Genomic DNA, 22,748 nt, shown 5'->3' with positions numbered 1-22,748 from the left:
AACTGCTCCTTATCACGGCTGTGTAGTATTCCACTGGGTAAGAATATTCCACAATCATCTATCTGGTCTACTGTTGATGGGCGTTTGGACTGTTCCCAGTTGTGTGCTTTTATGAAAAGTGCTACCATGAACATTCTAATATGTGTCTTTGTGTGATCAGATGAATGTATTTCTGTGGCGTGAACGCCTAGGAACTGAACTGCTGTGTCACACAGCTTTAGATACGGAGCCCTCGTTTTCCAAAGTGGTTGCACCAGTTTACACAGCAATGTACGAGAATACCAGTTGCCCATCCCTGTCCTACTTGGTATCTTCCGTTTTTTTCCATTTTGCAGGGGAGGAGTATTTCATAAACATCAAAATGCTTCCTCACTGCCTTTGCTGCTGTACTTCTCCATTGCTACATCTGGCACTCATTCATTCAGGACGGCAGCAAGAGTAAAAGTACAACTGCTCTGTGTTTACACATCACGCAGACCCAACCTCTAGCCACAACCCACTTGCCCTCTAGTAAATAGTCCAAACCAGCACAGAGTGACTCAAAGGGCCTTGAGCTGTGATAGAGAATTTTCATTTTAGGTTTTCTTTTGGTTTATTTGGTTGGGTTTTTGGTTGGGTTTTGGGTTTTTTTGTTTTTTTTTTGGCTGCACCTTCAACATATGGAAGTTCCCAGGCCAGGGACTGAACCTGTGCTACAGCAGCGACCTGAACCATTGCAGTGACAATGCCAGATCCTTAACCCACTGAGCCACACGGGAACTCCTATTTAAGGTTTTTCTCAAGGGGACTTTGAATGGGACATCCCACCTCACAATGCAAAGCAAGGGCTCCTTAAGGTTTTTCTCGCGCATCTCCCTCTCCGAAGCCAACTGTTATTCCTACGGCCTATCTCCCCATCCTTCCCCACCTGGCAAACCCTCCCCTCCAGGCCAGGCACCCAGCTCCTCCGGGCTCCTGAGAGCCGCCCTCTTGATGCCCTGGGTAACCATTCAGGCGGTCACCAGGCAAACAACTGCATCTCCAAGGACCAAGTGCTGGCCTGGCATTTTTTTTTTTTTTTTTTTTTTGTATCTGGGCTGGATTTCTGTTTAACTGAAACACAAGCCTCATCTAACTCATTCTACCTGAGTTCTGCGTTAAAAAATGTTCACAGAAAATGAGTCCCCAAACATTTACCAAGCTCCTACACTACTTTGCTTCTCTTCCCTACACTGCAAATTCTAACAATAACAAAACACAGACTTTATTAAGCGCCTATCGTATCCAGCACTGGCCAAACTGGTTACCTTAGACCCTTTATTTTTCTTTTCCAGCCGCACCTGTAGCATATGGAAGTTCGCAGGCCAGGGGTTGAATCTGAGCCACAGCTGCGACCTATGCCACAGCTGCACCAACACCAGATCCTTAACCCACTGTGCCAGGCTGGCGATCGAACTCATGCTGCCTCAGAGACAATGCTGGATCCTTAACCTGCTGTACCACAGCAGGAACTCCACCTTAGACCCATTTAACTGGTCCTCTTCACTAACCTACACCCACTTAACCAGTCCAATTCAGCTGAACTACTTAACTAAGCCACACCCACTTTAGGTTTTTTTAACCTACAAGGTAGGTAATATTACTCCCATTTTACAGAACTAGAAAGCAAGGTCAAGGTTGACTAATTTGGTCAAGGTCACAGAGGGAGACAAGACAGAGTAGGAGTTCCACAGAGCACAGACCTGCCACTCATTCTCACATGAGACCCCTGCCAGACGCCCCCGGGAACTGCCAGGATGAGGGATGCCAGGCCTGGCAGGGGTAGCCACATCACACCCGGACTTTTGCTCCCTATTTAGAGTCTCAGGCCTTGAGTATATGAAAGAGAAACTGGATGTCTGTACCACACAAAGCCTTTTTTTTTTTTTTCCATGCCTGCAGCACATGGAAGTTCATGGGCCAGGAATCAAACCCAAGCCACCGCAGGGACCTGAGCCACAGCAGTGACACCAGATCCTTAACCTGTTGAGCCATTAGGGAACTCAGGAAGGCCTTTGAATGTTTACGAGATGTGAAACAAGGAGACTTGGCAAACCCAGCTGCTCCCTGGGGCACCGGACTAGAGGGTGGTCCAAGGAGGGGAGTGGGAGAGGTCACCCATCTTCAACAGGCTGGCCGTTATCAGGCGGCATCTTTTACTATTTTCATTATTCTGGGGGGACATTTCTTGGCCCATTTTAAAAGCAAGATAGTCCCAATACCATCTTTTCTTTTCTTTTCTTTTTTTTTCTTTTTCGCTTTTTAGGGCCGTGCCAGGGGCATACGGAGTTCCCCAGGCTATGGGTTGAATCAGAGTTGTAGCTGCTGGCCTGCCCCTCAGCCACAGCAACTCAGGATCTGAGCCACGTCTGTGACCTACACTACAGTTCACGGCAACGCCGGATCCTTGACCCACTGCACAAGGCCAGGGATCAAACGAATATGAGTCATATTCGTTTCCACTGTGCCACAACAGGAACCCCCAATACCATCTTTTCAATTTCAACCCTTCACATAATCTGCCTGGCATCAGATACAATAGCTGACTGGCCTCGTGTTTGCTGATAGTTCTGATGCTGCTTTTATCTGCCCACCATGTCCTGGGCAAATGACTTTGGCAAGTTGTTTTACCTTCCTAAAGATCAGTTTTTTCATCTGTAAAATGGGTACTTCAATAGCATCTCGAGCTAACTACCATGTGCTATGTACAGGACACTATAATAAAAATTTGGGGAGTTCCCGTCGTGGCTCAGTGGTTAACGAATCTGACTAGGAACCATGAAGTTTCAGGTTTGATCCCTGGCCTTGCTCAGTGGGCTAAGGATCCGGCGTTGCCGTGAGCTGTGGTGTAGGTCGAAGATGCGGCTCGGATGCCGCGTTGCTGTGGCTGTGGCGTAGGCTGGCGGCTACAGCTTGGATTAGACCCCTAGCCTGGGAACCTCCATGTGCTGTGGAGGCGGCCCTAGAAAAGGCAAAAAGACAAAAAATAAAAATAAATTTAAAAAAATGAAAACGTTGGGTATATATACGCAATAGAATACTGCTCAGCCAGATAAAAGAATGAAACAATGCCATCGGCAGCAACATGGATGGACCTGGAGATGATCATCCTAAGTGAAGTAAGGCAGACAGAGAAAGACAAACATCATAAGGTATCACTCACTTATGGACTCTGAAAAGAAAAAGATACAAATGAACTTATTTACAAAACCGAAACAGACACAGACATAGAAAACAAAATTCCCGCAACCGAAGAGGAAAGCAGGGGAAGGAGTTTGGGATTAAAAGATACTCGCTGCTAAACATAAAACAGATAAACAACAAGGTCCTACTGTATAGCACAGGGAACTATAGTCAGTATTTTGTAATAACCTATAATGGAAAAGAATCTTAAAAAGAATATATATGCATATATAATATGTGTGTGTATATATATATATAAACTTATAGTCTATCTTCTGTCATTACCTTTATAACCCATCTGACCAGGAGTTATCTCTTTACTGTTGCCCATCGTGCACTGAGACCACATTCAGGGCCATCAGATTCCATCTCAGGGGGCCTCCTCAGCATTGGGGTGACTCAGCCGAGTCAGGGAAGCCACTCTCTGGCCTGTTGAAAAAGATCACTGTCCTTCCCAGGGTCTCAGGTAGGGGGTGGAAGACGCCAACCTACTAAAAGCCATAACCTAGAAGGTCCCTCAGACACACCAATTTGGCCCTCATTTACAGGTGCAAAAACCAGGGCTCAGAGATGGCACGGGACCCACCAAAGGGCACACAGTGAAAGAGGCTGAAAAGGGCCAGATCCAAGCTCCTGACCCTTCGAAAGCCAAGACCCAGCACCCAAGGTCCCCCATCTGGCCCATTCGACTTCCTGACCCCTGGAGGAGCTGGCACTGTAGCAATGAACAAAGGTGTTAAATCGGGGACTCTCCCGCCCTCCTTGGCAAAGACTCAGGCCCTACAGAGGATGCTGGGAGTGGGCGAGGGGGTGCTGTTTTAAAGAAAACCCCTGAAATGACATTTCCAACCCAACGCTGTTCCCTCCCCCAACCCATAAACTTCCTACACCATCTTCATTGTTTCCATCCCATTTAGAGAGAGTGAACGTTTCCTGGGATTCAATTTCTCTCATAATAGTTGGAAGGAAACAAAACTACGTGCTATAAACATTCACTGCATTGTACGAAAAATAGCAGCATTACAGAGGAGGTGTAATAAATGTAGACCAAGCCCCCCCCCCCCCAAATCCATCTCCTAACGCCTCCCATGCCTGTGCTCTCTAATATTTAAACATCTCACAGCCAGGAGTCTAGAGCTTTAAAATAAATATATATTTTTTCAGGCACTGGAATACAAAATTAAGATTGGTGAGGTGTAAGGACCGACTTCTTCTCAGCAGTTTTCTCTCAATGAAAACAAGAGAGGCTGGTCCATTTTTCTGAGCACGTGTGTAGCACAGATGAGGGAACGTTCATTAGTTCAGCCTGACATGTACTCAATTCTCCCCAGATACACAGCATAGCTTTTTCCCCCCCTTCCTTGCATTTTATTCTCCAGCTGTGAAACGATATTAAATTTCATCAGATTTGAACAAAATCTATGGCCTTGAAACAGTTTCCTTTAAGGCCCCTCATATTTATTCAGAATTCATGAATCATGTTCCGATAACACAGCCATAATTATTTTTAAAGTGTGATGTTTGTGGCTTTAATAGGAAATGCTTGCAAAAGGCCTTTTCTCTTTGATTGTTTGTAATCTTAGCAGTAATCGCCGCTGTTCCCTGCTCTGCACCACAGCAGGCAGAACACAATTTCATTTTAATATGAATCTGGAGCTCTTCACCCCGGTTTTAATTAAAGCAATAAAAGCCATGTCATCTTTGCCCTTTCCGATGTACACAGATTCAGAGGCCAGAGTTACTAAGCCTAGAATCTGAGATTTCAACAGTGGTAGGAGGTCTTCTGCCTCCCGGGACATTTGCTGGAAGTATTTCTGTTTGTTTCAAAAAAGACTCAAGCACCCCTCTGTCTCTCTGCAGCTGCAGTTTCCTCCTCTGTAAAACAGGAGGGCAACCGTACCCGTCTGACGGATGGAATGAGACCAGCCATGGAAAACATTTAGCTTCAGTGCCTGAGCCCAAGGATGTGACTGATAAATGTTCATTATCACCAGCAGTATCATTATTTAGGGCTGGAAAAAGCCCACAGCCCATCTTCCTTCATTATTCCCATGAGGGAATTGAGGCTCAAAGAGATACCAACACTCGGGAAAGGGAACAAGCCAGAGTTGAGCCTGGAACCCAGAACTCCTGGCTCTTTCCCCATTCTGGGCATCCTACACTGCCCCCTGCTGGAAGGAGGCTGCGCCTTCAGGGCCACAAGGGTGATGCCCAGGAACTGCAGGGCTAACCCTAATCAGCAACCTGCTTCTGGCCTCCTGGTTAGATTATCCACCCACTCTAGGTCTATGCTTGATCCGAATGGAAAGAAAAACTGACCAGGTTACCCTGGGCATCTATGAAGGAAGGGTGAGGCACAAACACGGTGAGTTTTGTGCAAGAATCAGCTAAACTCAGAGTTACTGTATGCCTACCATGCACCAGGTATGTGCCAGGTCCCACAGTGGGCCCAGCGTGGAAATCCGAGCCTTCATGATACAACTCCACTCCAGCACACGTCCCACTGGTACACCTAGGATGGGAGACTAAAGGGGCACTGCTGGGCGCTGCTCACACCTGGCAGTGTCACAGTTGGTGGTACCGACCACGCTCCACAAGCCCTAGGGTTCTCCAAGGGGCACCTCAAGTGAAAGCCCTTGAACCTTCATGCCCCACCATGAGTGCGCTCCCCTCCCAAAGAGCCCCTGAGCCCGCTGGGATTCCCCTCTAAGAATAACAAAACCCCCTCTTCTCCCAGCAGCTTGGAATACGCCTCCCACCTCAAAATACGTCTACTCACCTCCCACCTCAAAGGGAACCTGCCTCCCCCCACGCATTCTGTGATGAGCTGCCCATCCCCCGCTGCCCGTGCATCTCAGGTCGGAAAGCAGGTGTGACATCCTCCTGCCTCACCACTGCCCCCTCCAGACCACTGCCCACCTTCCCTTCAGATCCCACCCCACCCGACTCAGCTCCATCAGCATCCAGCAGCTCACGCACCGCCTGAGTGTCCCCTTTCCCCATCATGCTCCCAGTCTTGGGCTTCCCATCCGTCTCATCCCAGTATCATCCCAGATCCTTTCAGCTCAACCACCAACTGATGCTGGGCTCTGGGCTCCTCACCTCCCAGGAATGTCTGCTCCCCTCTGTCAGCCTTCTGTCCCCAGACACACCCAAGACCCCATCAAGGCCCAGGGCTGCTCACCTTCGAATCACCACCCACTTCCCAGTCTGTGATCGACCCTGAGCCTGGTCCCCTCTCATCTCTCCTTACCCAGCTTAGATCCCCGGTCCTTCACTTCAGTCTCTCTTTTGGGCAATGATGCTTGAGTGTCCTGCTGGTACACCTGCCTGGCAAGTCCTTGCCCTGGATTCACCCAGGCTGTCAACCCCCACAAGCTCCTGCATCAAGAACTCAGTCTTTCACAATCCACAAGACCTACAACAAATATTGCAGACCTTTCTCATCCCTCAGACCTCCGGCACCCTGACTCTCAGCTGGTCACCCACCCACCTCTCCGAGAAGACAGGTGCTTACAGATGCGGATGCCCTCTGCTCCCAGCCATCCCATCTATATCCCATCCCACACTCCTTTTCTCCTCGGTACCCTCTTCCTGCCAAGGCCAGAGCTTCCACCTCTGGGCAGGACCCACCCCTTCCACCTTCTCCAAAAACTTAATCCATCAATGAACTCTTCCCTCTGCGGAACCCTGAGCATCACCCTCTCCTGGATGCCTTCCATCAAGATTAATTCTCAAGACTCTCCTCTTAAAAAGTCTCTTCTGGAGTGGCGCAGCGGAAGTGAAACTGACTAGTATCCAGGAGGATGAAGGTTCGATCCCTGGCCTCGATTAGTGGGTTAAGGATCTGGCGCTGCCGTGAGCTGTGGTGTAGGCCACAGACGCAGCTCGGATCGGGTGTTGCTGTGGCTGTGATGTAGCCAGCAGCTATAGCTCTGATTCGCCCCTAGTCTGGGAGCTCCCACGTGCCACAGGTGTGGCCCTAAAACAACAACAACAACAACAAAACCTCTTCTAAGAAATCTTTGGAGTTCCCGTCGTGCTGCATCGGAAACAAATCCAACTAGGAACCATGAGGTTGTGGGTTCAATCCCTGGCCTCACTCAGGGGGTTAAGGATCCGGCGTTGCCATGAGCTGTGGTGTAGGTCGCAGACGCAGCTGGGATCTGGCGTTGCTGTGGCTGTGGCGTAGACCAGCAGCTGTAGCTCCAATTCATCCCCTAGCTTGGGAACCTTCATATGCCGCAGGTGTGGCCCTAAAAAGCAAAAAAAAAAAAAAAAAAGAAAGAAAGAAAGAAAAATCTTCACCTCCTTGAGTCATGGCCCTGGCTCTTGCTTTGCCCAGCTAGACCTCTCACCCATTGTCTAGACTCACCGTTTATGTCCTCATCTCACACTCCCTCCTTGATCCACCCTGGGACCCGTAGGACATCTCCCCACACATCAGAGCTGCTTTTCCTCAAGTCCGGGATGACTTTCTTTGCTAAAAACATGGGATATATCGCAACTCCTATTCCAACCAACCCCTCAGAAGCACTGACCTTCTGCTTCTTACTTAAATTGTATGTAACTTTTTGAAGTAATGATAAATCCTCATGGTTGAAAACCCCCAAAGAGTCTCTTTGCTACCCCTTGTCTGCTTCCCCAGTAACCACACACACACACACACACAATGTACAAAGCTGCTGTTATTAGCTCCCATACACACTTCCAGAGTTGTACAAATACACGGAAACATACATTCTTACTATCCTTTTGGCATAAATGGGAACATACTGTACTTGCTGTCCACCGTCCTGCTTTTTTCAGTAAATCATCTGTCTAAAGAGGTCTATCCCTTTGGTTTCCTCACTCATTCTCTACAGCCACACAAGATTCCATTTGATAGATGTTCCTAATTTATGCAGTGAGCTTCATATTATTGCACATTGAGTTGTTTCCCATCTTTTGCCATTATAAACAACACCAAAATGAATAATCTTGAATATATCATTTCTCATGTGTGCAAATATATCTGTAGGCTGTATTTCCAAAAGAGGAATCATTGGTTAAAGGTTAAAGCATTTGTAATTTTGATAGATATTGCCAATTTGCCTTCCATAAGGGTTACACCAATTTACTTTCCTTTCAGTGATATTTAAAACTGCCGCTCTCTCCACAGGGGTTCCACCACAGTACGTTATCAAACTGTCGGATTTTTGCCAATCTAATAGGTGAAGTGGTAGTTTTAATTTGTTTCCCATAAACTTTTTTTTAGAATTTTTTCACATATTTAAGATCCATTTCTATTTCTTTTTTGTAAACCACTGGTTCATATCTCCTGCCCATTTTTCCACCAGGGTCTTGAATTGATTTCTAGGAACTCTTTACATATTAGGGAAATCAGTCCTTTCTCTATATTGTGAGATGAAAACATTCTTGCCCAATTTTTCATTTGTCTTATGACTTCTCTTATGCTGTTTTTTTTTATTTTCGTTTTGTCTTTTTAGGGCTGCACCTGCAGCATATGGAGGTTCCCAGGCTAGCTGGAGCTGTTGCTACTGGCCTACACCAGAGCCACAGCAATGCCAGATCTGAGCTGCATCTGCGACCTACACCACAGCTCACGGCAATGCTGGATCCTCAACCCACTGAGTGAGGCCAGGGATCGAATCCGCAACCTCATGGTTCCTAGTCGGATTCGCTTCCACTGTGCCATGACGGGAACTCCTCACTTATGCTATTTTGACCACACAAAAGTTGTTTTTCATTTTTATTTATTAGCAAGTCTCTAAGTCTTTTAAGACTTTGAGGCATGGAAATGGCTTTCTTACTCCAAACTTGTAAAGTATACCTTAAAGGCTTTTTTTTCTGGTGCCATTACAGTTTCCTTGAGTACATTTAAATTTCTGATTTATTTAAAGATTATCCTTTGACAGGAAAGTAGCTGGATCCAATGTCATTTCCCCGAGATCCCCTCCCTCCTTCATGGAACAGTCTGCCCTTGGCATCTAAGACTCCATGTTCTTTCCCCACTTCTCTAGTGACTGCTTCTCAACCTATCTTGCAGTTGTCTTCTCCTCTACTGTGCTTTTTTTCCTTTTTTTTTTTTTTTTTTTTTTTTCAGGGCCACGACTGTGGCATATGGAAGTTTCCAGGCTAGGGATCGATTCGGAGCTGCAGCTGCTGGCCTACACCACAATCACAGCAACGCTGGATCTGAGCCACATCTGCAACCTCCACCACAGCTCACAGCAACACCGGATCCTTAACTCACTGAACGAGGCCAGGGATCGAACCTGTGGCCTGATGGATACTAGTTGGGTTTGTTACTGCTGGGCCACAAGGGGAACTCCTCCTCTACTTTACTTTCAAATGTTAGAGCTCAATGCTTAAGAGTCATCAGTCCTCTGCTCTTCTCACTCTCCTCGCTCTTCGAAAATGTCATCCTCTCAAGATTTGAATATCACGGACTTCCAAGTGCACTTCCCCCAGGAGCTCCAGACCTGTACAACCATCCGCTTCCTTGGTCGAACATCTCAAATGTAGTATGTCCAAGTCTGGCTCCATAAAACCTGCACCTCCTCAGACCATCCCCAGCTCGGAAAACGGTACCATCATGCTGGACAACAGACTCATCATAGAAGCCTGGGAATCATCCTTTTCCCCCCCTCTTTCTCTCTCCCTCTACATCCATCATCATCAAGACCTACTGACTTTATTTCCAAAACACATCTCGGATTCATCCTCTTCTTCCCCCGTCTCCTCTACACCATCGAGGACAATACCTCATCCTTCACTTGGGCCATTACCACAGCCTCTCATGTGGTCTCCCTGTGTTGGCACTTGCCAGCGAGAGCTTTTAAAACTGCAAATCTGACCATGCCATTCAATCTCGATCTCTCTCTGTCTCTCACTAACAAAGCCCAGTGACTTGCTTTGACTAGCAAAATAGGCTGGGGAGTTCCCTTGTGTTGAGGATTCAGCATTGCCCCTGCAGTAGCTCAGGTTGCTGCCATGGCATAGGTTCAATCCCTGGCCCAGGAACTGCCACATGCCTCAGGCACAGCCATAAACAAACAAACAAACAAGTACATAATTAAATAAATAAAAGATGCTGGAAGTAGCCCTTTGCTGGTTCTCTCCAACCACCTGCCCCAACAAACACACACCAGCTCTTTCAATAACTCTTCAAACGAAGTCTGAAATCTTTAGCAGAAGTGATGTTCACAGCTACAGAAGTGGAAAACTCTCCCCCCAGCTAGGAAGGCTGTACCAAGGAGGTGATCTTTGCAGTGGCCCTGCGAGAACAAACAGGCATTTGTTGGGTGAAAACAGCCAGGGGATTCCCATCAGAGGAAACACTGCACAGAGGTGCAGGCTGTGAACGAGCACAAGAAGTGATGAGAGGTTTATCCCGTGTGACCAAAGCATTCTTTAGGGTAATAAAAGCAATAAAAAGAAGACATTGTTTGGGTTTTTTGGAACACTGGTACTTTACGTAACTATCTCAGGTTAGATTCTCTTGAAGTAGAGCTGAGATGGGGATTCCCATGAAAGTGACCTGCAAAGAAGTGGCTCAAGAGAAGGGGAGGGAAGGAATGAGGACAGGGCAGGAGAAAGAGCTGAGTAAGGATGTAATCTCAGCTGGACTCCACAGGGAGGAGCTGAGTTGGTACCCCCGTGAGACAAGGTGTGTGGCCTTCTAAACCATCTCCTATTCCCCTGCCCAGTTCAGGGTACCCATGTGGTAAATAATCGCTAGAGAAGGGGCAGCTGTGAATTGTTAACAGCCAACACTCACAATACCTGGACAATGCTCATCCTGGGCTGGTGAAAGGAATCTGCAAGGGAGGTACCAACGGAATCCACATCACACACCTCGTTTACATCTCAAAACAACTTAGGAGGCAGGTGTTACTCCTCCCATCGGACAGAAAGCTGGCATCACTCCCATAAGGGCACCGAGGCAAGAAAGGGCTTTGCAAACTGTCCAGTGTTGGGGCAACAGTTGAGACTACTGCTAGTGGCTCTGGGGGGATGTTTATTTATCTTGCACCTCCTCTCTGAAGGACTCTGCCCAAGCCCAGAGCAGACACGGAGCCCCACTGAGTCCCACTTGCCCTTCATGGAGGAAGTGCAGTGCCAACACTCTCCAGTAGGGACTGAGCCTGAGCCGATGCCTCCATAGCACCATGGTTCTGAAAGCCAGGGCTCAGGAGGGAAAGGACTTGGAGGAGATAAGCTCTGGTCTTTTGAGATGATCACATTTCCAAGGGGACTATGGACAATTAAATGACTTCTGTGATCTCTTCCAAAATGAGCATTTCCAGGACTGGCACCCTGCCCAGCAGTGTCTTGCAGCTTGGCACAAGTCAGTGCAATATAAAGGCAGTTTTTCAGCAGCCCCCGCCCCACCCCAGTGCTCACACCATCGCAGCCCAGAGAAGGGGCATGACATCATGCACCCCTGCAGTGGCGGGAAAGGGGGCTGCTGCACCCAGTAACGAGGCCACAGCGCCCTGTAATGGAGCTTCCACACCGCACTGGGATGAGAGTATCTTCCCTCACTGGCAGTGTTCCCTAAGGACCACAAGCCCATGTCTTTCTCACCTGTGTCCCCCACACATCCTCTCACATAGTAGGGTACATAAATGTTTGTGGATTAATAGACTTGTTTCCCCAGCTGGAAAATGTGGTCGTGGCCCCCCCAACTTGGACTGCCAGACCACCAGGACTCCATAGCCAGGAGGGGGACAGCAACTCCATGGACAGGCTTGTCCTCCAGCACCCCAAGTGTCTCAGCAGCTCTGAAACCCCTTGGCCTTCCATCTGGCACCCTGAGCTAATGCCACCCGGCAGGTACCACTGCTTTAGGGAACCCCTTTCCAGGATGTTTGTGGGACCCTCCTTGGGGTCCCAGACAGCAGTGAGGCCCTTCTGTGGCATCTGAGTCTCTGAGAAGGATGCTCCGGGGGAAAGAAACCTTAATTTTCAGAGACTGGGCTCTTAGTCGGAAGTCTGTCCAGCTGGCACCTGAGACGCCCAGTGGGCTGGGCTGGGGCTGGGGACAGGTTTGCTTAGGGATGACTCAGCCCCCTTTCACCCCCGAGAGGGACCACAAAGAAAGCTTCTGCTGTCCTCCCTCTGTGCCGTGTCCATAGCGGCATGAAACAACTCCAGGTGGCTGGGAGAGCCCAGCAGGCCGATGCATGGAGGTGAGTGCCACCACACTAAGGTCTGCCCCCATGGGTGCTGTGTGGTGACCACAGCGAGCACGTGACATCTCTAGTCACTGCAGCTAAAAATTTCCCCTCTGTGCATGGAGAGTGCAGACAACACATTCGAGTTTCATCGTGTTTTCAATGATGCCCATTTTAAGCCAACAGTAGCCAGACCATTAATTTGCAGAAAACACTGCAGTCCTGGTTTGTTCAGTTCAAGGGGACTCAGCTGGTATGCGTGATCATCTGAGAAAGGACAGTATCGGGCTGTGCCTCCCCCCCGACCCCCACCCCGCTCTGCAGCCCCGCCCCCACCCCAGAGCGGCTCCACTGCAGCCAGCCCGAGGCTGGACAGGGAGGATGGGCACCCACCTGGCTGGTTGACAGGAGCTCTGGGTTTCCGTCACTCATCCCCACGTAGGCACTCTCACCATCAAACTGGAACAGAGAAAGAGAGAGGCAGCTCTGATGAAAACGTTCTCAAGAGGGGCCCAGGAGAAGCTGGAGCAAGTCAGGGGGCTAAAAGGACTAAGCTGAAAAGACTTTGGAGCTTTGAGAAGCCAAGATTGAGCCCAAGATGCCCAGTCCCACATCCCAGCAGGCCTCCCTCTAGTGTAGAAGGAACAGTCCTTGTTCTGTGGGCCTCAGGGTTTAGGTTAGCACTAATTTGGGGTTTTTTTTTTTATGGCCACACCCACAGCATATGGAAGTTTCCGGGCCAGAGACTGAATGTGAGCTGCAGCTGGGACCAATGCCACAGCTACAGAAATATCAGGTCCTTTCACCCACTGAGCTGGGCTGGGGATCGAACCCATACCTTCATAGTAACCTGAGCTGCTGCAGTGAGATTCCTAACCCACTATGCTACAGCGGGAATTCCTTAATTATTTATTTATTTATTTATTTATTTATTTTATTTTTGTCTTTTTAGGGCCATACCCATGGCATATGGAGATTGCCAGGCTAGGGGTCTTATTTGGAGCTACAGCTATGGGTCTACACCACAGCCACAACAACGTGGAATCCAAGCTGTGTCTGCGACCTTTAGCACAGCTCAGGCAACGCCAGATACCCAACCCACTGAGCGAGGCCAGGGATCAAACCTGAGTCCTCATGGATGCTAGTTGGGTTCATTTCCACTGAGCCACGACAAGAACTCTGGGAATTCCTTTTTTTTTTTTTTCCTTTGGCTGCACTCGTGGCATATGGAAGTTTCAGGGCCAGGGATCTAACTTGAGCCACAGCAGTGACATGCCAGATCCTTAACCTGCTGCATCCCCATGGGAACTCCTTTGGTGAGCACTATTAATCACACTTAGGATGGAGAAAGGACTGCCTTTATAACTTGTCCATAGGTATGGCAGGTTGCCTTGTCAGATACTGAGCTCCCCAACTCTGGAAGTATGCAAACATTTTCCCTGGCCAAGATGATATCAGGCTCTCCCTGCATTTCAGCTGGAGCTGAAATTCCACATGCTGGAGGGAGGCCAAGACTTCCAGTCCCTCAGGATCAGGACAGCCTGCCCTAAACCATCCTCCAGGTCTTCCCATTCTAAGTGGGTCTGCCCCTCATCTTCACCCCCTAAGGCACCCGTGACCGCAGGCAGTGAGGACTGGGGTAGAAACCATGTACAGGAATTACAACCCTGTGTTCTGGGAAGCTGCCAAGGCTGCATTCTGGAACATCTATCTGCAACAGGGAGCAGGTGTGGTGAGAGAAGCAGGGGCTCCAGGACCAGTGACTCCCTTTTCCCTGATCTGTGATCTTGAGCTGGTGCCTACACTTCTTTTTTTTTTTTTTTTTTTTTTTTGCTTTTTAGGGTCACACCCATGGCATTTGAAGGTTCCCAGGCTAAGGGTCCAATCGGCACTACAGCTGCTGGCCTCCACCACAGAAACAACCAGCAGAGTCTGCGACCTACACCACAGCTTATGGCAAAACTGGATCCTTAACCCACTGAGTGAGGCCAGGGATGGAACCTGCAACCTTGTCGTTCCTAGTCGGACTCATTTCTGCTTCGCCACAACAGGAACTCCTGGGGTCTACACTTCTGATGTGCCTCTGTCAAATCAGGCTAATGATAGAGTTCTCTCTCTATGGGATGCTGCACTGAAATGCTCAGAGCACTGGGCTCAAGTCCAGTTCCCTTCCCTTGAGATGAATGTCTTGGGTTGAGTTCTCTAGAAGCAGAGCCTGAGACAAGGATTCAAATGCTTCAAATGCTGAGAAGTGCTCCTTAGAAAGAACCGGTAAGGGAGGGAGGGATCAGGATAGGGCAGGGGGAGGAGCTAAGCAAGGATGGGGTCCAGGCTGGAGACTCGTGCAGCCTGATCCCACCACCAGCTCTGGGGTCTGAGAGTCAGCCCCAACACAAAGCAAGGGGTGGGGCTTCTGCAGCCCGCAGACATCAGTCACTGGCTGTGGGCTGTCCTTGAGGGACAGGAGGGATCATAACCTGAGCAGGGTGGCCCCCATTTGGCCAAGGAGAACTGTGGCCAAATAGGAGGGCCACAGAGAACTGTGTCAGCTGTGAACCATCTGCAGCCAGTGTTCACAGCAGACGAGAGAAAGCTGCGCTGGACGGTAAAGGGATCTGGGTAGGGCACCAACATGAGCTGGCCACTTTATTATATTTGAAATTTTTTTATGAGGTTATTTTCATAGGGTTCAGAATTCCCTAAGTACAGAAAGCAACAGAGTGAAAGTCATCTCCCCCCACCACCTCCCGGGCCCCCACAGCCCTCTCCAGAGACAGCCACTGCATCTCCCAGCTTCCTATCCATCCTTTCAGAAAGAGTCCACATACATTAGAGTCTCTTCTTTCACACAAATGACAGTGCACTATACACACCATTTTACACCTTATTTTTCTCCTAGCAACACATCCTGGAAAGCATTCTACATCAGGACTTAGCTTTGTTTTCTGGTACCTAGCATGCCACAGCATAGCTGTAACATGTAAATTTAGCTAGTTACGCGTATGGACAATTGAGTTGCTTCCAGTCATTTGCTGTTCCCACGGTGCTCCCGTGAATGTTTTCATGCATCCCTCACTTTGCAGGGCGTGAGTCTATTTGCAGGATTAGTCTCTAGAGTCGCTGCACCCAACTGGGTGTGCATGTGTAATTGGACGGACATCGGATGGACGTTGCCGAGTGGCACTCATGGAGGCTGGAAAAGTCCACATACCTACAATCATCAGTTCATCCAGACCCTCTTCACTCAGAGAGTCCTTCCTAACAACAGCTCAGATGCCAGCCTCCTACCTCTGTGGGCTCTGAAGCCCACACCCCCGACTCCCTTGCCCGGATTGGCCTTGCTCATCATTCCATAGCCCCTTTACCTTCTAGCTTTCTGTGTAATTGACTTATTTACCATGTTCACTGCTTACAGCTGGATTTCCGCTATGAAAATGGAGGGCCCTTGAGGTCAGGGGTCTTGGTCTATCTGTACACGATACCTCCTAAACACTGAGAATAGTGTCTGACACAGAGTAGATACTCAACAGATGCTCGTTGAATGAATGAATTGACAAATGAATGAAGGAAACAAGCAACCACTACACCATTCATATCATCTTTCCACTGGGGGTCTGGGATTAGGGTTTATACCCAAGTGCCTCCATCACAGGGATGGGCAGGGACCTTGGTGACTGCCAGACTAGCAAAAGAAAAGGCCGTGCCACTCTTAAGAGTCTGGCCATGATCCCAAACACAGGGCCCCATCCACCACACTGCACCTGGAGCTCAGGCTTCCAGGCTCTGCTCAGAAACCACCTCCTCCAGGAGGCCTGCCATGCTTTCACCTCCTTTGGCTGTCCCTCTAACAACATCTGTGTCCACATCTGTCTTCTGCCTTCGGAGCAACGTGGAGGCTGGAACTGTGCCTTGGTCATCTCCCGATCCCCCAAAGCCTGGCACCAAGTGGCATCAGGAACAGGACTACGACTTGGGCAGGGCAGAGTGCCCTCAACAGAAGCTCCTGGGTACTATCTGATGGGTCACCATGGCCATATATTCTTTGATAAAAGACCTTTTTAAAAGTCATGAGATTTATAAGGATGTTCTAAAAGAAAGAATGATGGGAAGTGGAGGGGGGCTAAGTTTAACCCTGTGTTTGAAATATCTTATAAAGCAATCGTAACCGAACAGTATGGTAGGGATTCAAAATACAGGAACCCGTATCAAAGGAGCAGAAGGAAAGATATCCCCCCAAACTCTGTGTGAGAACCCACTTATTAAATGCTGGCTAGAATGAAGCCACCCTGGTCCAATCTCTCCCTGACAAGCACAGCAGACAATGAACAAATATTTGGTGAACGGATGAATATATTTGGCGCTGAGCCAAATGCTTTCCATAAAAGATCTCCTTTAACTCACAACAGCCAATGAAACCAGTATCATTTTCCCTGTTTCAAACCATGGAAAGAGGTTGAGAGGATAAACTGTTGCCCGAGATCACGCCACTGGGGAAAGGCTGCACTGCCGAGCAGTCTGTTTGCTTCTTGGGCTTGGTCTCTCCCACGAGGCTGTGAGCAACTTGGCAGTGGGGCTCACGGCTTGGCTGCACCCCACTACATAACCAACCATCCACCCAGGCCTGGCACATGATAGTGTTTGGTAAGTATGTGCTTGTGGTTCGGAGAGGGAAGGATCATTTACAGTGAGCAGTGGGGAGCAGCACTGGGGGGGAGGTGAGGAAGGAACAGGGAGCCTAGATGTTGGGGTACATGCCTGTGGTAGGGAAGGGGTCAAGCAGTGGGTCCCTATGAGGTCCTCAGAGCTCCCTCAAGGCTCTCTCAGCCTTCGGTCACTTGTTTATTCCAATAAGAAAGAGCTGCCACATGCCAGAGCAAAGCTTGCTTCCTGCTTCAAGAAAAATCTAAGAAGTTGGTGGAGGTTCCCAAGGCAGGGCCTCATCAGCCCCTCTTTGGTTTGAGTGCTTTGCATGGTCCCCGGGAGCACAGGACTTGGACCTGACTACTGAGCAGCTGTGGAAGAGGCCCCAGGATGGTGGCTTGGGGGTAGGGTGGGGTCTATCCTCTGCCCACCTCTGCCCAGCATTCCCCTATTCCGAGCCCTTGGGGGGTAGGGGGAGGAAGGAGGGAAGGGACCCCGAAACCCCCCGCAAGGCTTCCCCTGGCTTGACCTCCCTCAGCCCTCCTCTTGTTGGGGGGTGGGGGAGTTGGGGCTCTCTGGAGAAAAAACTTGCAAGCCAAGGGAAGAAGTCACAAAGCCTGGGCACAGCAGAGCCTCCTCCTCCTCTGTGTGCACAGAAAAGATCAAAAACGTCCACACGGACACCCACCACACAGTGGTGATGCTGAACACAAAGGTATACGATGCACACAGTGTGCCCAAGTATGGCGACAACATGTGCCCCACGAAACAGCGGGGGTCCATGTCACATACAACAGAGCATGCAAGACTGCTCAGTCACACACATGCATGGACAACACATATGTGGGTAACGCAAACCAACACAGACCCAGGTGTCCAGAGCACAAGCATGAGTACACACAGCACAGACACTTTATGTGACTGGTACACAACACCCCCAGCCCGCACACACAGAAAAGGAGGGGATGTCCAGATGTATATAAATATACCACACATCTGCAAGTGAATGTAAATATAACTCACGGAAGTGTGCACACAAACAGATATGACACAAGCATGCAGGGACACACAAAGCAAAGGCACCCAAGAACTTAAATTTTGTGCATATTTCCCAGTTTGGCAGCCCCTCAGTCAAAAATCTTTTTTCACATCACACAACCTTCCATATGCTTTAAAATGTGAGAAAAAAAAAAATGGAGAGGGGAACAACAGCCTAAGAATTTCCATGAAACGCCAGGAGAACATCTCTTACCACTGACTGGAATAGATTAATTTTCCCCATTTCATATTCTAATTATAATTCCTGTTCCCATCGCCATCTTCAGTCGTCATTACAGCTGGAAGATTGTTCTGCAAAAGCCAGCCCTTCATCCTCTCTTCCCAAGAGTTTTGTCATGGAAATGAGTTTGGGAATCTGAAAGAACCCACATTTTTGCAAATATCTGTGTGGGGGATAACCCTTTCATGACGGCCACCAAGGAGAGGCTTCTGAAGGGTCTCTCTCCCCACAACGTGTGCTCCCCTTGGTGAAAGGGGCAGTGGAGCTCCTAGTCCAATAGCCACCCACCCACCCACATACACACACGGACACACATACATTGAAAAGGATAGATCCCTTTTCTATCTTTAAGCAAACTAAGCAAATAGGCAGCCAAGGTGAAAGATGAGATGACCTGATTTTAGTGGATCAGATGATGCCCGCTCGAACTGTGCCAACCCTGGCAAGCTCCGCAACTGCTGGAAGCATCAGTTTCCTTATTCTTATGTCCCACAGAGTCACTGGTTCATAGGAGATGTGAATTAAATATCTGTGGGATGGACAAATGTGATAACTATGTAGATGAATGGCTAGAGGAAAGAGAGAGAATGAAAGATGGGATGGATGGATGGATGGATGATGGATGGTATAAACCAGCACAGCCTGACAGAAGTATAAAGCAAGCTACATATGTAATATAAAATTTTCTAGCAGCCACAGTTTAAAAAGCATATATAAATAGGTGACATTAATTCTAAAGACATATCTTATTTAACCCAATGTATTCACAGTACCATGATTTCAACATGTAATCAATAGAAAAATGTAATTTAGATGGTCTAAAGTCTTGTGTTGGCACCATCTTTGAAATCTGGTGTGCATTTTACCTTTAAGTACATCTCAGTTTAGACTTAGCCATATTTTGAGTGCTCAAAAGTCAAAAGTAGTTGCCATAGCAAATAGAGAAGGAAATAGTTGGGATGGATAAGATGAGCGGATGGATGATGGGAAGGTATATGAGTGGGATAGAAGGATGGATGGATGGGTGGATGGATGGATGGGTAGATGGGGTGAAGATGAGTGGTCTAGGGAATGAATGACATAGATGGGCAAGAAGCTGGACAAACAGATGACTCAATGGTTGGATATATGGAATTACAAGGTAGGATGGATGAATGGATGGATGGGTAGACAGGTGGTTGGGATGAGAGAGATAAAGACAAGGATGAATGAGATGGGATGGCTAGGTGAGTAAAAAGAGATAGGTGATAGGAAGATGATTTGGAGAGTGGGTAATATAAGGAATAAATTGTTGGAATGGGTGTGTAGGATGCCTGGGTTGATGGAATGGGTTGAATGGGTGGGTGGGACAGATAGGTCTGATATTTCCTCCTCACTCTATTCATACATTTTTGGACAGTGTTATGGCTTCTTAGAGTTGCAACATGTCACTGACTCAAACATTCATCTTCAGCCAAGTAATCTCCAGATTCTAATGTACAGTTTCCCCCTGAACATTTCCCCCTTTTGGTCCATGTGCACCTCAAATTCAAAACACCCAACACTGAACTCATGACATATATATGAGCCTGCTCTTTCTCCAGCGGTCTACCATCATGAGAGAATATGTCACCTTCTACAGCGTACATAGTTAGTGCCCCTGGGGTGACTCTGGACCTCTTCTATCCTACATCTTCCTGATCCAGTCAACAGCAGAACCTTTCTGCTCAGCTCCCTCCCACCTAATACATCTTCCACCCTAGCAATATTTTGGTAATCTTTTCACTGCTCACTGCTCAGATCAACCCCTATAGTGATACCATATCAGTAACTCTGGCATCCAGGATCCTCCATGAAAATAGCCCTGACCCTCAGCTCCCACAGCATCCTTCAAGGCTGCAGGAACCTTCAGCACCCTTGCCTTTTCACACATTGCCCCATTATCAGCCTGGAGCACCCTCCTCCTCCCTTTCTCTACCCACTGAAATCCAACTCTTCAGTTTCCACACCTGTAAAATGGTAATAATGATGGCAGTTAATTATTCCTGCCTCATAAAGTTTTTTATATCTGTTATCAGATATCAGATATGAGTTAATATATGTAATATAATGCTTAATAATGGTAATGACTTTTGACAGGGGCTTAAGAAATGCTATTATTTTAATATATGCTAATCTATTCCCCCTTATCAGCCCCAAGCCCCCTCAGTCTTGCAGAAGACCATGTCTCCCACGTCACCGAGGCCAACAGATACCCCCTCGACTCTCTCCCCTCCCCTGTGTTATTAACATCACACCCGTCCTGACCTCCTTTCCTTTAGTCTAAATAGGTGAAATGCCTCTCCCTTGCACTTTGACCCCACCCCTCTCATGTCTTCCCCTCGTTCATTCCCACTCATGGTCCTTGGTCTAAGACCCAATTTAAATATGCTGAAGCAAAATGATATCAGCCAATGCCTTTGCAGCAGGTACCAAACACCTACCATGTACTGACTACCACGCTTTCAACATTTGGATTTGCAATGAATAAAGCTTGTAACAAGGCACTAAAAAGAGGTAAAAGCAAAGGGATTCTGAGGTCAAAGAAGGGGCAACAGTTGTTGGTCATTGACCAGTATCTAGTGATTGTTTACTATGTGCCTGACATCATATCATACTGTAAATGATAATGACACAGCCCCTCAAAGAGCCTTTGGTCCTTTGGAGAAGCTTGGGAGAATAAAGCATTCCCATTCCTCAAATCTGAGAAAGGAAGATAGGCCATTCTTTGGCCATAGTTCTAAGGTAGGAACAAGTAACCAAAAAACTCGTGTGAAGTTGGTCCCAATTGGTCAGTGACAGTTTTGCACCCGCCTGGCCTTTGAAAGTCAAGCAATCAATAAGAGTCTCATTCCGAGAGCCACATGTCCATGGCGGCAAGTCAGCCTGTCCCAGAACATCCTGCTTCTGAAAGTTCCCCATCCCAGGACTCCATGCTTCCCCAAACCCTACAAAACTCAGCTCTTGCTTGATCTGGACAGAGTAGCTCTGCAAAGATATTACCATGAATTCAACATCTGTTTCTGATATCGAATGACGGCCTCATCTTTGACAAATGTGACAACGGTGGGATAAAGTTATCACAGAGGAGTGGAAGAAGGGAGCCTTTCAAGAGAAGTATCCTGAAAAGGGTAATCGGGAAACTCCATGATGGAGGACACACAGGAACTGGTCAGGCAAAGAGGAGGAATATGACATCTGAGGCAGCTATGAGCACAGGCCAGTGGGTACCTACTCTACACCAGACATCATCCAGACCTGTGCCTGGTCATCTCATTGAAATACCCCAGAAATCCCAAAGCTCAGGGTGGTTGGGAAGCTTATCCAAAGCCACCCAATCACTTCCACACCTGACCTTGCCTTCAGGTACCAAAGCAAAAGTTGTGTAGAAGCTGCAGCCCCTCCCCTCTGCACAGAGGCACAGATCAAAGACCAAAGATGCACAGTCCTCAGCCCAGCCAGTCGCAGACACCAAGAAATGCACCTTCTGGAGATCTAAAGAGGAAACAATCAAAGCAGCATACACTGCTCCCACCTGCCCCCATGCTGGGCTGTGAGAACACCCGTTCTGCACAGATAAAACGCAGCTCAAAAGACAGAGGCAGCAAATGTGGCAGCTGCACCCTGGGCCTTGCCGAGAGTGCGGTTTCATGTGGAAGTCTCAGAGAGAGATAACACATCAGACCAGGGACGTGGTGGGGGAGGCGGGGAGAAGCGCTGCACAGATGGAGCAGGACAGTGAGAGGGCCTCAGGTTCAAACTCTGACCAGGCCCAGTGTGCTCATCTCCAGGCCTGCCATCACTTAAAGAAGGATGACAGCGCAGTCGTGACAAACATGGGCTCTAACACCAGGCTGCCTGGGTTCAAATCTTGTGCTTGCTTTTCGAGCTGTGCAACTTTTTAACTAAGTTACTACGTTTCAGTTTCCTCATCTGGAAAATGGGTATGACTATCATTTGGATTAAATAAATGAGTTTATGTGCTTAGAACATTGCCTGGTTCACAGAAAGTACCCAAAATTGTTAGCTATTACTTATATTACTAGTTAATCGTTACGATGCCCCTATGAGGTTGCTATAATTGCCTCTCTTCTGCAGATGAAGACACTCAGCGGGGCTTCAGGAAAACCTTTGCAGTCTTAAGGATAGGGAAGACACCTTATGCCTCTGCCCATTATATATAATTTGACATAAAACTTGTAAATTAAAATCTTTGTCAGAAAGTCCAGCTGAGGGCTAATCTTTCTGACACTGATGACTTCCGTACTTTGTTCCTGAGCATCAAACATCAATGTCTTTCCAAAAAAAAAATGTCTTTCCCTAGTGCTTTCCCAGACGTGATGCTTATTCTTATTCTGCCCATCAAGAAATCCAGTGCTATGACTGAGGCCCAGAGAGGTTTAGAGGATCTACCCAAGGCCACATGG

The 22,748-nt window shown here is 48.1% G+C and overlaps 1 protein-coding gene across 1 annotated transcript in view; it reads right to left on the bottom strand.

Moving 5' to 3' along the window:
• The window catches only part of TOX2 (TOX high mobility group box family member 2), a 144,072-nt gene that overhangs the window by 74,765 nt on the left and 46,559 nt on the right, over positions 1 to 22,748 (bottom strand). The window contains 1 exon segment of the mRNA XM_021077539.1: positions 12,777 to 12,842. Coding sequence (XP_020933198.1) covers positions 12,777 to 12,842 — 66 coding nt within the window.

Source organism: Sus scrofa, chromosome 17 (genome assembly GCF_000003025.6).
Source record: "Sus scrofa isolate TJ Tabasco breed Duroc chromosome 17, Sscrofa11.1, whole genome shotgun sequence".
NCBI classification, from domain to species: domain Eukaryota; kingdom Metazoa; phylum Chordata; class Mammalia; order Artiodactyla; family Suidae; genus Sus; species Sus scrofa.
This window is presented reverse-complemented; position numbering and strand designations above follow the sequence as displayed.